A 16051-nucleotide genomic window follows, 5' to 3' on the forward strand; every position below is an offset into this window, starting at 1 on the left:
GTGTGTGTGTGTGGTCAGTAGTGATAAAGGCCCGCAGAACTGAGGATTCCGGACAGTGAGTGGTGGGAGGGGCCCGTCATATACCATAGTCACACTTTCGAGATGGCTCTGGAAGTCCAGCCCCAAGAGCACAGGTGCGCACAGATTAGGCATGACGAGTAGCGCAAAGTTCCGATACTCTGTGCCTTGCACCACCAATGTCGCTACACAACCCGCCCGGATATCCGTGGAATGTGACCCAGAAACCAAATGGATCTTCTGACTTACTGGCCGTGTTGCGAGTCCACAGCATTGCACTGTGTCCGGGTGAATGAAACTCTTGGTCACTCACTGCTGGTTCCTTCTTCAGTCAATAAAAGCCGATATCTCGCCTTACGTCTCAGAGTGAGTTATTGATGGTGCATCAATTTTATTGACTGAAAGTTTTAAAACATGGAAACCGTTTTACGTCCGGAAAGGTTGGATTTGGACCCCCAAGACCCTGAAGCAGCTCTTGCTTTTGAACACTGGCTTGCACGCTTCCAATCATACTTGGCGGAGCTTCATGCGACTGACCCTGCCGTTATGTACAGAATTCTACTCTTGAGGGTCACCCCCAAAGTTTACTCCATTATCCGGGACCTGCCGACCTACGAAGGGGCATTGGACGCCCTCAAAAGACAGTACCTGCGGCCGGTGAACACCGTCTACGCAAGACATCGTTTAGCTACCCGGCGACAGCGGCCTGGAGAATCGAGCGCCGAGTTTCTCCGAGCACTACAGACACTCGTCCGAGCTTGTGACTGCAAGACGCTCACGGCAGAACAGCATGCGAAGCTGCTAGTGCGAGACGCCTTTGTGACGGGACTGAGGTCAGTGTACGTGCGCCAGCGGCTGCTGGAACACTCAGATCTTACCTTACACTCGGCGATCGAGACGGCCAATGCTCTGGAAGCTGCGCTGCACTATGCCGACGCTGTCCAGTCGCGCGATTCCCCGGCGGTTCCGTGGACGCTTCAGACCCCGCCACCGCCGGCTCCCGCGAGCGAAATCGCCGCTGCCAGTCGCGATTCCATGAGCTCCCCGAACCCAACCACAGCGGCAGCCCGTCAGAAGCCTGTGCTTTGTTATTTCTGTGGCCATAAAAAACACTCTCGAAAACGCTGTCCAGCGCGAGAAGCGACCTGCTCCAGCTGCGGAAAGCGGGGCCATTTCGCCAAGGTCTGTAAGTCTAAACTGCGAGCGGAGTGCAGTGCTGCGGGTGAAACGTGGGGGCCGCCATCTTGCATGCCCGGATGTGGGCGGCCATCTTTGTCGACGTCAGCATGCCCCGCCCCCGACCCTCCGATGCTTACCGGGTACCCCGACGGCGATTCAATTCTGGCCACTGTAACCCTCGACCAAAGCGCCCCACACCAGCTTGCAAGGTCCATGATGGACATCCGGGTGGAGGGGCACAGGACTAGATGCCTGTTTGACACGGGCAGCACTACATCCTGGAGAATGAGGCAGAGGATTAGACCTGAATCGCCTTTATACAGGGGCCTGTGGGAGGAGCCACAGGAGCAGTCAGCAGGGGGTGTGTCCAGACAGGCACATAGTTCACCACAGTGTTTCCATACAGACAGTGGTGTAACCAGAAAATATACTCTTCATCACACATCTATAGAAATTTGTCAACGTTTTAGATCTCATGCCAAATCTTCACAAACTTCTAAGACAGTAAAGGCACTGCTGTGGTTTCTTCAGATTTGTACATATGTGCTGGGCCCAGGACAAGTCCTCTGAAATGATATAACTGAGCAATTTAAAGTTGCTGACTCTCTCTACCGTTGAACCCCGATGAGGATGAACTGCAAACCACAGCAGACGAGCCACATCTTTTTAAAAGCTGCTGTTTTTAAGGTGCAAGTAACCCACCTTTGCCCCTTCACCTGTCAGTAGAAATGCTCCCATTAGGGCCTAGTACCTAAGTCACATGAGAAGGCCAGGAGCTGGACTTTGATGTCAGATGGCATTTGAGACGCACACCATTGGGGATATTTAGTCGATAGAGAGAGCTTAACCCCACCATTCTTTCTGACTATAGCAACCTTAAGGCACCAGGGGTTAGCATACGGTTGGTGTAAATGGGAGATTAATAGTTGATGGACACTGGGTGGTCTGATTTATTTATGATTCAGGAAACCACAAATAAAATTTTAGCCTTTGCAGACTTCTCCAGGCTAAAGGATTGCACTGAATGAACTCATGGACAAATGAGTTTCAAAATAAAATAAAAATGGAAATGGTCCACAATGTACAAGAAATGGTTAAACCAGTGTGTAGGATCAACAAATGATTTACTACAACTTTATTAGTAAGAAAACATGGTGAGATACCAAGATTCATTAAAGAGAAACCAAATCACTTCACCATTCTTTCTTCCAGCCTGTTTGGGCGATCAATTAGATCATGGCAGATTTGTACGTTCACTCCAACCAATAATATTATTGGCTAACCAATAACATAAAAGAGATTACCAAAAGTATTTTCAGATGCATAAAGAGTAAAAGGCAGGCAAGAGAGGACATTGGACAACTGGAAAATGATGCTAGAGGGGGACAAAGAAATGGTGATGAACTTAATACATATTTGCACCAGCCTTCACTGTGGGAGGTACGAACAGTATCCCTGAAATTCAAGGCTGTCAGGGTCAGGCGCAAGTGTAATTGCAGTTACTAAGGAGAAAGTGCATTGGAAGCTGAAAGTTCTGTTGGTAGATAAATCACCTGGACCAGATGGACTACACCCCAGGGTTCTGAAAGAGATAGCTGAAGAGATTGTGGATACATTAGAAGTAGCTTTTCAAGAGTCACTAGTTTCTATAATAGTCCAGAGGACTGTGAAATTGCAAATGTCACTTTACTATACAAGATGGATAAGGGCCAAAAGACAGGAAATTATAGGCCAGTTATCCTGACTTCAGTGGTTGGCAAGATGTTTGAGTCCATTATTAAGGAAGAGGTTTTGGGGTACTTAGACCACATGGTAAATTAGGCCAACCTTAGCATGGTTTTCTTTTCTTTTGGAATCTTTTGGAATTCTTTGAAGAAATAACGGACAGGATAGACAAAGAAGAGTCAGTTGATGTTGTTTTCTTGGGTTTTTAGAAAGCCTTTGACAAGATGTCACACATGAGGCTGCTAAACAAGATAAGAGCCCTTGGCAATTCAGGAAGGATTCTAGAATAGGCTGAAGGTTGACTGTCTGTCAGAAGGCAAAGAATAGAAATAAATGGGACCTTTTCTGGTTGGCTGCCCTTGACTAGTGGTGATCAGCAGGGGCAACTACAGAGTATGGTACTTTCCACATTATATCTTAATGATCTCAAGATCACAGGATTCTTTTTGCAATTGTAGAAACGTACTGAAACATTATTTGGCTTAAGTACTTACAGTACCTGCTACAGTTCAACGAGACTATTAAGTTCAATGGAAAGGAATAGCTGTAAGAAGTATTGCTTACTAATTATGTTTCAAGCTTCTTTGACCATTTTAAATGTGTTTCCAAATAAATAAAAAGGAATGCTTTTTAATAGCTTGATATACTTAAATGTTAGTGAATTTCAAAACATTCAAACTATTGGCCAGCTTTGTCAGTCAATTCAGCTTGGAACTTATTTCATTCTGACTATTAAAGTATTTCTGTGGGATCCATGATTACAACATCCTGCAGTGAGCAAGGCTCCATCATTTGGGCCAGGGCAGTTTCACTGATCAGCTTATTACTGGGAGACCATTCTGACTTGGAAAAGGCTTAGTGACACATTAGGTAGGTTAGGAAAACAAGCATTCATTAAAATTATTTACGATATTCTACTTTTATAAGATGTATTTCAATATGATTAATAATAATATAACAGTATCACCTGCGAGTTTTCAGAAACAACAGTGGTGATATTTTGAAAACTCTCATGTAATTACTGAAATGTTAGCAATTGCTAGACATTTGAAAAATATTGTAGTTGGAATGAGTAGCACGGCATGCTTTGACAAAATTCCACACTTAAGGTTTGTTAGCACCAGTGGAAAAATATAACTGTTCCTTAAGATATCCAAAAAAAACCCTATAGTTTTTATTTTGATTGTATAAAAACATTTATATGCTAATATTCCTGCAACAAAGTCACAAATAAGATTCTAATTGTATTATGATCTGGGCCACAGCTACCTTTAAATGCTATGTCCACTGAACAGATCTGAACTGAATCATCATCCCACACATTCTTCTGTACTTTTAAGAAACTAATTATACATAAATAGCATGGATCTTAGAACTTATTTTTAAACCGTTGGTTTTGTTTCTTATAAACAGCATGACATTACAATATACAGCTTAGTAAATGCAACATCAGTGAATGGTGCAGAAAATTTAGCTGAAATTGATTATGTTATTAATATCATATCATGAGAATTTATAACTTAAATTCAAATCAATCACCTTTTGTGTTAATCAATTCTTTTGTCTTATGAAGTTCACTTAACTACTTATATCACAGACTAAAACAGGAACCTAAATAACGACAACGCTAATGATAGAAAAATGTTCGTGAGAATGCTTTTCTTCAGCTGTATAAATATATCAAAAAGGGCATTTCCAGAACCGATGCAACTGTAACTATTTCCAAGTCAAATTACACCAGTGCAGGACACCAACAGGGTAACTCCTTGCTGTTAACAGCAAGGCTGCTTCTTGTGGTAGGAAATGACAATGCCATGATAACTGCATCACACACCTGTATCAGATATGACCTATAGAAATGAACTACTACCAGCACAGTGGCATCTATTCTTCAACTAGAAGCAGTATGATATAAAGAACAAGGGAAATTATTTGTGTTGTGACTGCTAGTTCAGAATCACAATTTGATAACTTGGAGACATGGCGCATAACTTTAATGAGCTTCATATGTAGCACTCATGGATACCTATAACATTGACGTAAGCACAGTCAGAAGTTAATCGTGTGCACCACCTGTGCATCCATCAGTGAACTAAATTATTCTTACCCAGAACTCGAAGCTCAGCATTGAGATAAATTACTCCATGTTTATTTTCAGCCAGGCATTGATACATGCCAGAGTCTGACAAGTTAACAGCACGGATGGCAAGTACTCCCTTTTCTACCAGAATTCTTCCCTGTCAATGAAAGAACAAGCAAGTGCCTTACTTCAATGAATATCCATTTATAGTTTCTCTTAACATCTAACGGAAAACACAATTTTCATTTGAAACTATTTTAATTTTGTTAAGTTGTTTTCCATGCAGTGATTCCAGTCATTTAAATCTGAATTTTTCATTTGGTTGCTTGGGTACAGAGTGGAATATAATGATGACCTTTAGTAATTCTACTGATTAAAAACCAGTAATACTTCATTCTGACATTTCAGTAATTGTATTGCTACATTTGATGAGTTCAGCTTAATATCAGAAAAGAACACGCATGCTAATAACTCTGCTATTCCTCACTTCATTTCTTGCTGGAGTAGACATAATTTAAGCATGGACACTGTCTGCTTGAGGCTTGTATCTATCAAGAAACATTGTCAAAGATCAGAAGACATTAACATTTATATGCTTCCGTCCACTCTGAATTACTTTTTGACAGTGATATAGAGACAATGCATTAGTAATAGCTTACCTCCATTACAAGGGGTTTACCATTCTTTAGCCATCTGTACGAAGGCTTTGGGTCTCCATTTGCCTTACAAACCCACTGAAGACTTTCTTCAATGGGCACATAAGCATCTGTTATGTTCTGAATCCAGTTAGGCTGTGCTGTATTCAAAGGGAAGGAAAAGTTCAACATGTGAAAGCTTCCAAGCAGAAAATGGACAGAAACAAACAGATTCTAAACTGGAATTTGCTACAAAAATATTGTAGTTCATTTGCACTTTCCCCTGCCTGAGGCAATTTCCTGTCAGAATACTTAACGGGGATGAAATGGAGAAACAGCTTTGGTCGTCATTTATTTTTAACATCTAATCACCAATGCTTTCAGTCAGCTTTGCGACGTGATTCTAAGAATATATGATTTAATTGAAAGAGCAAATGCTGCCTATACAAATCCATCATAGATTGGCAACACTGATTTACTCTGTGCTATGAACTGAGAAAACTATGATTCTTAATTAGATTTCAATGTTAGCAATAAATTACTATATTACCTATATCATTTAAGCCCATATTGAGCAAGTATTACTTTCAAATGCTGGTTGTATATTATATTTTGAATATTAAATGCTCTTTATTTCTTCTACAGCTGTTACAATAATATTTGCTGTTGTTAAAATTATAATAAAAAGCAATGCTTAATCAATTTTCTTTAGCTGTTAGGATAAATGGCGCCTTACAAAGCTGTACCCCCAACATCTTGCTTTATTCCCTACACATTCATGACTGCGTGGCCAGATCCTGCTTTAACTTCATTTACAAAGTTGCAGATGAAACTGCTGTGGTGGGCCAGATCTCAAGCAATGACGAGACATAGCACAGGAAGGAGATAGAGAACTTAGTATTATGATATCAAGACAACAACCTTTTCCTCAAAGTCAGGAGAACAAAAGAGCTGGCCATTGACTTCAGCAAACAGAGCAGAATACATACCGCTGTCTCTGTCAAAGATGCTGAGGTAGAGACGATTGTACATTTCAAGTTCAGAGGTATAAATATCCCCAGATATTTATAAACCTGTCCTGGTGCAGTCACTATGGCTAAGAAAGAACACCAGCACCTCTACTTACTCAGAAGTTTAAGGACATTTGCATGCCCCCAGTGGCTCTCACCAACTTTTACACAGGCACCTTAGAAAGCTTCCTTCTTGATGTATCACAACTTGGTATGGCAACTGCTCTGTCCAATGTGGCAAAAACAAATTGCAGAGATGTGAATGCAGTCTAATTTACCAGGAAAACCAGTCTCTCCTTGATTGTAAACACAAAGTACACTGCAGATGCTCCGGTCAAAGCAACACATACAACACACTGATGAAGGGTTTCGGCCCGAAACGTTGACTGCTCGTTTCCACGGCTGCTGCCCGACCTGCTGAGTTCCTCCAGCGTGTTGTACATGTTGCCCTCCTTGATTGACTCTGTCTGCTCTTCTCACTGCCTCAAAAAAGCAGCCAACTTAATCAAGGACCACTCCCACCCTAGTCATTCTCTCTTCTCTTACTTTCTATCAGGCAGAAAATACAAAAGCTGAAGAACAATACCACCCAGTTTAAAGAGAGCTTGCATCCCACATTGTAAGACTTTTAAACAGACATCTAAAGTAATAAAGATAAACCATTAATCTCTCAATCTACCTTGTCATGATCCTTACACTTTATTAGTTTACCTGCACATCACATGCGCTGTTATGATAACACAACATCCTGCATCACTCACAGAATGCTGAAGGGACTTGGCACACCAGGCGTCATCTATGGAAACAAGTACAGTTGAAGTTTCAGTCTGAAACCCTTTGGCAGGACTGGAGGAAAAATGCTGAGGAGTAGATTTAAAAGGTGGGGGGGGGGGGGGGGTTGGAGAGAGAAACACCAAGTGATAGGTGAAACCTGAAGGGGGAGGGATGAAGTAAAGAGCCGGGAAGTTGATTGGTGAAAGAGGCAGAAGACCATGGAAGAAAGAAAAGGCAGAGGAGCAGCAGAGGGAGGTGATGGGTGGGAAAGGCAATAAGGTAAGAGAGGAAATAGGGGAAATGGTAAAGGAGAGGGGGTGTGGGGGACATTACTGGAAGTCTGAAAAATCAATGTTCATGCCATCAGACTGGAAGCTACCCAAACAGAATATAGGTGTTATTCCTCCAACCTATCACTTTGTGTTTCTCTCCCCTCCCCCCACATTTTAAATCTACTCCTCAGCTTTTTTTCTCTCCAGTCTGGCCGAAAGGTTTCAGCCTGAAACATCAGCTGTACTCTCCTTCATAGATGCTGCCTGGCCTGCTGCCTCCTCCAGCATTTTGTGTGTTGCTCAGGTTTCCAGCATCCGCTTGTGATATCCTGCATTCCGTTTTATTTTTCCTTTAAACCACCTTGATGTACTCATACATGGAATGATTGCCTGGATGGCGTGTAAACAAAAAGCTTTTTGTTTACCTCAGTACATGTAATAATAATAAACAAATGACCAGTGTATCATATCATAAATACATTTCATAACTTCCTGACAACTCCAACCAACTTTAGTTGTATAACACATTTTCAAACAATAATTTTTAAAAATCTGAAGTATACTTAATGACAGCAAATTGAAACCAGCATTAGCAACAGCAGTATAATAATGATTAGATAATGGGACAGATCATTTACTGCTGCAGAATTGCAGGTTCCCAACTCCAGGGTGTATACTGCTTGTTCCAATGTGACCCCAATATAATCTCCTACTTCGAGTCTGGCTCCCAGCATGTCGGCATGGTTGGGAATGGTGTAAGGCCGTTTCATCTCAATTATCTGGCTAAACTCATAAAATGACTTCGGAAGCCAAAATTCATTTCTCTAACACCTAACCTCACTCTTTCACCATCCATCAAATTCATCACTGCTGTAAAGTCACAGGAAGATAGTGCATGGAATAAGCCCTTCAGTAAAATAAGAAATATATACTGATACCAAATTAATTCTTTTTATACTCCTCACATTTTCATCAACTTCCCCCAGAATCTACCACTCACCTAGTATCTACCATTCTCTTGGAGCAATTTAAGATAGCTAATTAAATAACGATCAGGTCTTTGGGTCAGAATCAAATCCAGGTCTCTAGTGCTAGAAGGCTGCTAGATGTGCCACAGTGCTGCTCGGAGAATCTACAACTGACACAATCTGTAACATGCAGTTCCTGTTATATAACAAGTACATTAATTTTTGTCATGATTGATTCACTGAGATGGTCACCCATCAAAAAATAATTATAATGAAAATAACTCAGATAACAAAATAATCTGTTCCTTTCTCCCAGAAGCTGATTTCACTGTTCATTTGAAGAGCTTCTCTTGAAGACACTGTGTTTGAACTGGAATGGGCTCAAGGAGAAAATTTAACACTTGGAAAGTAAACGAGATGTTATACTATTCCTGTGGTTCAGCATATCTCTCTGAAGCAAGGCCGATGGCACTCACATTACCTCATATCTTTACGATGAAAGCAGGACATCAAGGAGAATGAAAACTAATAACTGCAGATTCTGAATTAAACACAAATATTGCTGAAAGCACTCAACAAGTCAGGTAGTGGCTCTCGAAGAAGAAAATATTTAAGGTTCATCATCCAAATTGGGCAATTAAGAAAACTTATTAATTTAACTTGCAAAGAGAAAACAGGTGCAAAGGAGTTATCTGATTAGGTGAGTTCATGGTTACCAGGTGATATGCAATTTCTGGAGCTCGCTGGTTGATAGATTAGTGAAGGCATACAGAGGAGAAAACAAAGGGACATATAGAACTGTAAAATTCCCCTCTGGTACTTATAAAACGCTTTGGAATTTTCTTTAATCTTGTCTGCCAGTCATAACTTTTATCTATTGGATTTCCACTGGTCTTTTCATGGATGGTGTATATGAAAAGAGAAAACAAAAGTAATATGAGAGACAGAAAACTTTATAACAGAAAAGGCTAATTTTGAGTCAGAAAATGTGCGCTACCTTAAAATGTTGAACTTGATTATGTGCCCTAAAGTTGCAATGTGTTGTGTCTTGCTGCAATAATGCTGGAGGATGCTTACACATTTCAGGTTGCATCTGGGTTGGAGAATCAAGGTGACAAGTAACATAACTGGAGACTCCAGATCAGTCCTGTGGAGTGAATAAAGGCACTACACATTGTTATCTCCTAAAATGCATTTTTAACATAGAGTGTGCTATATTATCAGTACAAATACCATACAGTAAACTGGAATAAGGGATAGTGAATCATTCCTTCACTTGAGAGGATTGTTTGTGCTCCTAGACAGTGGGCAGATATGAGGTAAAGGAATATTTTTCTAATTGAGAAATCTGTCTGAAGTAAAACTCAGGATACATTTCAGTCTTACCTGGTAAAGACCAAATGAACCGGATCAGAAACACAGTTACATCAGAATAAGTTAGTAGAGATTTGAGGTAGAAGAACAGTTGGATGAGAAAGTACCATGAGAAAGGAAGCTGTTGGTGCAAATGGAAAACTAGATGAGGAAATATAAAAGGGAATATCACTGCAGAATGCTGCAGAGGGGAGGGAGTGGGACATGTGCCTGGTGATGCAATCCTGTGAAGATGGTGTAAATTTAAAAGTATGATCCAGTTCCCACTTTCTTCCAAGGGTAGTAATCAAGAAGATCAGGGTGAACAATTGCCCTGAAGGACTCATTTCTACTGTAATGAAGCTTTTGAGAGGTTGGTTTTGGCTGGAATTAATTCCTGCCTGAGTAAGGACCTGGATCCTCTGCAATTTGCCTTCCATCATAGCAGACCTACAGCAGAAGCAAGCTCACTGGCTGTCCACTCTGCTTTGAGTTAACTGGATGACATCAAAACATATGCCATGCTGCTGTTTATTGATAACAGCTTGGCATTCAATCCCATCAGTATTAATCACCAAGCTTCTAAACCTGGACCCCTGTACTACACTTTGCAACGGATGCTCAACTTCCTCATTTGGAGGCCACAGTCAGTATGGATCAGTAATAACATATTTCCCCACGTAATCAACAGAGATGCACATCAAGACTTTGTCAGCTTGTTGCTCTACCCTCTCTACACTCATGACTGTGTTGCTATGCAAAGCTCAAATAACATCTCTAAATTAGCAGATGACATCACTGTTGTTGGTAAAAATCTGAGACGACAAGAAGAATGCAAATAGCTACTTGAATGGTGTTGCAACAACAAACATCCACTCAATGTCAGCAAAACCAAAGAAATGATTGTGGCCTTCAGGAAGGAGAAGTCAGGAAAACATGTTACACACCAATCTTAAATGAGGGCTCATTGGTGGAAAGGGTGAGCAGCTTTAAGCTCCTGGGGGTCAGCACTTGCAAATTTCTTTATATATATATATATATACATAGAGAGAGAGAGAGAGAGAGAAAGGAGGGGAGGAGAATAGCTATTTGAGTGGTTTTGCAACAACAACCATTCACTCAAAGTTAGCAAGACCAAGAAAGGGGAAGTCAGGAAGTCATGCCACACACAAATTCTCACTGTGGGATCATTGGTGGAAAGGGTAAGCAGCTTTAAGCTCCAGTGTGTCAACATATTGGAGGATCTATCGTGAACCCAAAGCATTAGTGCAATCATGAAGATGGCACACCAACAACTCTATTTTGTTAGGAGCATGAAAAGATGAGGTATTTCACCAAAGACTCATGCAAATTTCTAAAGATGTACGGTGAAAGAGCTTTCTGACTGGTTGCATCACAGCCTGGTATGGGGCTCCAATGCAACAATGGTGGTTGAGCAGTGCTCAGTTACACAGTCGTAACTGTAGAGAGGGTAAATCAGCGAGCCAAGCACAGGGTTTTGATCTGTGCCTGTGTTGAGCAAGTGAGGAAAATAATATTATTACTGCTCCGTACTGACTATGGACATTGAGGATCAATTGTAGAGGGTCGTACAGGGGTCCAGGTTTAGAAGCTTGGTGATTAATACTGTTGGGGTGATGGTATTGAATACCAAGTCATAATCAATAAACAACTGCATGACATATGGTTTGCTGTAGTCTAGGTACTTCAGAGGAGAGTGGAGAGCCAGTGAGATTGCTTCCACTGTAGAAGGTGAATCATAGAGGATCCAGGTCCTTGCTCAGGCAGGAATTAATTCCAGCCAAAACCAACCTCTCAAAGCACTTCATTACAGTACAAGTGAGTGTATCTGGGCAATTGCTCACCCTGATCTTCTTGGGCACCAGTATGATTGCCACCCTATGAAGCAAGTGGGAACTGGGTCATACTTGTAAATTTTCACCATCTTCAACATCTTAGCATCACCAGGCACATCTTCCACTCCCTCCCCTCTGCAGTATTCTGCAGGGACCCACCCTTTTATATTTCCTCATCTAGTTTTCCATCTGTACCAGCAGCTTCCCTTCTCATGGCACCATCTCATCCAACCACTGCTACTTCATCATCTCTCTACTAACTTACTTTGATGTAACTGTGTTTGTGATCTGATTCATTGGTCTTCTTCATATAAGTCTTTGGGTGGAAGAGAATGCCTGAAGATCCTCTTGGCAGTTCTCGCGGTCCTTCATAGGGACTTGAAGTCAGATGCCCTGTAATTCCTGTACCAGTCACTATTGCAGCTGCTCAATGGTTCTCCAAATAACAATTGGTTAAAATGGGGACTGAGGTGCCACACTGGCCTCAATCTCATCAGGAAGTAGAGACGCTACTGTGCTTCCTTGACCAAAAAGTTGGTTTTGAGGGGCCAGGTGAGATCGTCCAAAATGTGCACTCCCTGAAACCTGGTACTCCTAACTCACTCCACAGAGGAGTGGTGTATATGTAGTGAGGAGTTGTCAGTCCGCACCTTCCTGAAGTCCACAATTCATCTCTTTGGTCTTGTCCAATTTGAGACGCAAGTTGCTGTGCTTGAAGTATTCTCACTTCATGGTTTTTCAGTAATTACAAGAAAAATCTCTCAAAACTTGCTTCCGTTTGTTGCAGTTAGGTAAAAAAATAAATGTGAAAGTCTCTTCCTCAAAGAACCAATATAGTAAACAAACCACTATATAATTTTTTCTGACATAAACTAAATGCACAAAATGTTTTCCCTAGATCATTTTAATCGAACATTGCAAATGTGTGCTCTGCACAAAGGCAACATATGGCTGCACTGCTTTGTTGGAAGAACCACCAATCTGGGAGAAATTGGAAAAGCCACTTGATGGGTTCAAGACTGAGAAAACAAAAGAAACCATATGTTACGCACCTGCAGCCTGAATTCTCTATTTACCACCGGCACTATAATTGACACCAAACTCTGCATAACTTAAAAGATTGCCTGCATTTGAATTTTCAAAAATAAAGCAAAGCCATAAATAAGACCAATTTAACAAGGATTCATTTTTATGTTCATAGTGATGCAGACATTGATGAGCATTGCAGCAATTATTTAATGGTTCTCAGTTCAAACTTTTAGGAAGCCTTATGTCATTAATTAATTTTATATAATACATATTGGACACTTGAGTATAAGAAAACACTTGCAAAACCAAGTGCTGAAATTGCTAAGAGTGGAGCAAATGTATCTGTCTAAAAAGATTTGGATTGATACATAGTCAAAAACTTATACCAAGATGTTAAATACGCAGTGTAAAAGCAAAAGGATAACAAAAAAGAGCTTAACAATCTTCAGATAAAAATGAACACCTTGATTCTTTTGTCTACACTAAACATACAGAGGAATTAGATGGGAGTAGAATTCTATGTCTAAAGTCTCTTAGGCTTTCAGTTAACACTTAGTCAATTGAATATAATTATAACATTAATAAAGCCTTTCAATATATTCATTGATAAAATCACCAATCTGGCCACTCAAGACTGCCCCACTATTCATTATGATAATGGTTAAATTCTTGTGTATGCCAAGACCCTATAGTGCACAAACGTCCAAAGGTCCAAAAATGGATCTACCTTCGCTTTAAATACTTCTCATGAGATAGCGTCCACAACTCACTGTGCCAGAGATTTCCAGAGTGTCACCTCTCTCTGCAAGGATTAATGTCCATGTACCTCAATTTTAAATGACCGGTTCCTTATTTTGAAACAAAGACTCCATGATCAAGATTCTCCCACTAGTGAAAGAATCTTGATATTACCCATTGATACAATTGTCTCTTGCCAAGAACATGCTGGATTTGGTGCTTTGAAGTGTTCTGAAATAGCTTGCCCACAATGAGCTGCACACCGAGAAATGAAGGAATGTTCAACTTCAAGCTACCTCAAAAACCTGTTATTCTTAGTGATATGTGATTTAGTTAACATTCCTCATGGAAAGAAATATTGGGAGAATGAGAAGACTTCATCCGGAACAAGGCAAACTAATAGAAAAGAGAGGATGCGAGAGCACACTGAAAGCATTGAAAAAGTATGCAATGTGAAGTTAGAGTGCTCCCTGCATTTGAAAAAAAATTTACCCTCCAAATACCTTATTAATTTTTTCTGTTGAAAACATGATTTTCAGAATTGTTGATCTTCGTATCTGCTAATATTTGCAACTTTAGACATGTAAATACTGCACAGTTGCAGCATGGTGATCCCAGTGGGTGGCATAGTGGTGAGAGCAATGCTTTACAGCACCAGTGATCTAAGATGGCAGTGATAAGCAGCGACACTTTGTGTGCAGCTCCAATGGGAAAGAACAAATAGTTCCTTTTAGAATTACTATAGCTGAAATCTACAGTAACAGCCATTAAAAAAATCTTGCAACTTTTTACTTATTAAAAAGTCTTTCAATAACTCAACATTGGTTAATAGCAGACTCAGATCGTGAGTGCAGTTCTCCTTTAAAAAGCAAAAATGTGTAAGGCATACCGGACTACAGATACGATGGAAACACAAAATCTTTAGACTCCCACTCCCAACTTTCTTGATGGTGAATACAGCTGCTGCAAAATAATACTGAAGACCTCACAGCAAGATTGCAGAACCCGGGGGTTATCTGGAACTGCTGTGTACTTTGCTCCACCGAAATATGGCTAACCTGCCATTTTAGACACTGCATTCCAGCCCAATGGCTTCACTGTTCTTCACAAAGACAGGCCAGATTGTTTTTTTTTAAAGACAGAGGAGGTGGAGTATGCTTTATTAATAACTTATTGTGGTGCACAGATGTGGTGGTTCTGCCTTAATCCTGCTCACGCAGCCTGGAAGATCTAGTGGTTAAGTGTCATCCATTTTATCTGCTGAGGGAGTTTTCTGTCATTATTCTGGTACACTCCACCTCAGGCCAGTCCTAGGCAGGCACTGGAGGAGCTGAGCTCCGTGATCAGCAGTCATGAAACAGCACACCTAGCTGTCTTTCCCATCATTGCAGGGGATTTCAACCAGGCCAGCTTGAATAACTCTCCAATCAACTACTACCAACATATCACCTGTGGAACCAGAGGAGCTAAAACATTTGACTATTGATATATCACCATCAAGAACTCTTATTGTGTAATCCCTCAGCCACAACTTGTAAAGTCAGAACACCAGGCCATACTTCTCATTGCATATAGACAGAGCCTGAAGACTTCAGCAACAATGGTGAGGACTAAGAAGGTCTGGTCAAGGGATACAGAGCAGAACTTAGAGGACTGTTTTGAGTCAGTGGACTGGAATCTGAATGGATACATCACAGTTGTCAGTATGACAACTCGACCTGTGTGAATTAGTCTATGTCTTCAAGAATATACTGGACATATCCAAATTAAATTACTTTCTACAAATTGAATCCAGGCATGATGCCTCACTCCCAGATGAGTTCATTGCCTTCTGTGCACGCTTTGAAAGAGAGAACAAAACTACACCTGTGCGAATCCCTGCAGTATCTGGTGACGCTGTGATCTCTGTCTTGGAGGCTGACAACAAAACACCTTTCAAGAGGGTGAACTCCCACAAGGCATCAGGCCCTGATGGTGTACCTGGTACGACTTTGAAAGCCAGTGTTAATGAATTGTAGGGAATGTTCAAGGACATCTTTCACCTCTCACTGCTGCATTAGGAGGTTCCCACCTGCTTCAAAAGAGTGACAATCATAACTGTGCCAAAGAAGAGCAAGGTGAGCTGCCTCAATGACTCCCACCCAATTGCACTCACTTCTGTTGTGTTGAAATGCTTTGAGAGGTCGGTCATGTCCAGAATCAACACTGGCTAAGACCAGGACTCCCTGCAATTTGCCTATTGCCATACTAGCTCTACAGCAGGTGCAATCACACCATGTAATGAGCTCTTCAGGCCTGTGCGGGGCCTTAGAGAGCACTGGGCTCCAATGTTTTTGGAGTACCTGAAATGGTTAATTGTTTTTTTTAATAAGACTCGTTAATTGTTCAGAATTCCTTGTGTTTTTCTCGAGTGA

The 16051-nt window shown here is 41.0% G+C and overlaps 1 protein-coding gene across 1 annotated transcript in view; it reads right to left on the reverse strand.

Moving 5' to 3' along the window:
- The window catches only part of LOC132377892 (contactin-4-like), a 1978611-nt gene that overhangs the window by 550045 nt on the left and 1412515 nt on the right, over positions 1-16051 (reverse strand). Inside the window, exons 12-13 of the mRNA XM_059944356.1 lie at positions 5662-5798; positions 5030-5159 (exon numbers count right to left, since the gene is read on the reverse strand). Coding sequence (XP_059800339.1) covers positions 5030-5159; positions 5662-5798 — 267 coding nt within the window. The remainder of the gene's footprint in view (positions 1-5029; positions 5160-5661; positions 5799-16051) is intronic.

This window comes from Hypanus sabinus, chromosome 19 (assembly GCF_030144855.1).
Source record: "Hypanus sabinus isolate sHypSab1 chromosome 19, sHypSab1.hap1, whole genome shotgun sequence".
Lineage (NCBI taxonomy): Eukaryota > Metazoa > Chordata > Chondrichthyes > Myliobatiformes > Dasyatidae > Hypanus > Hypanus sabinus.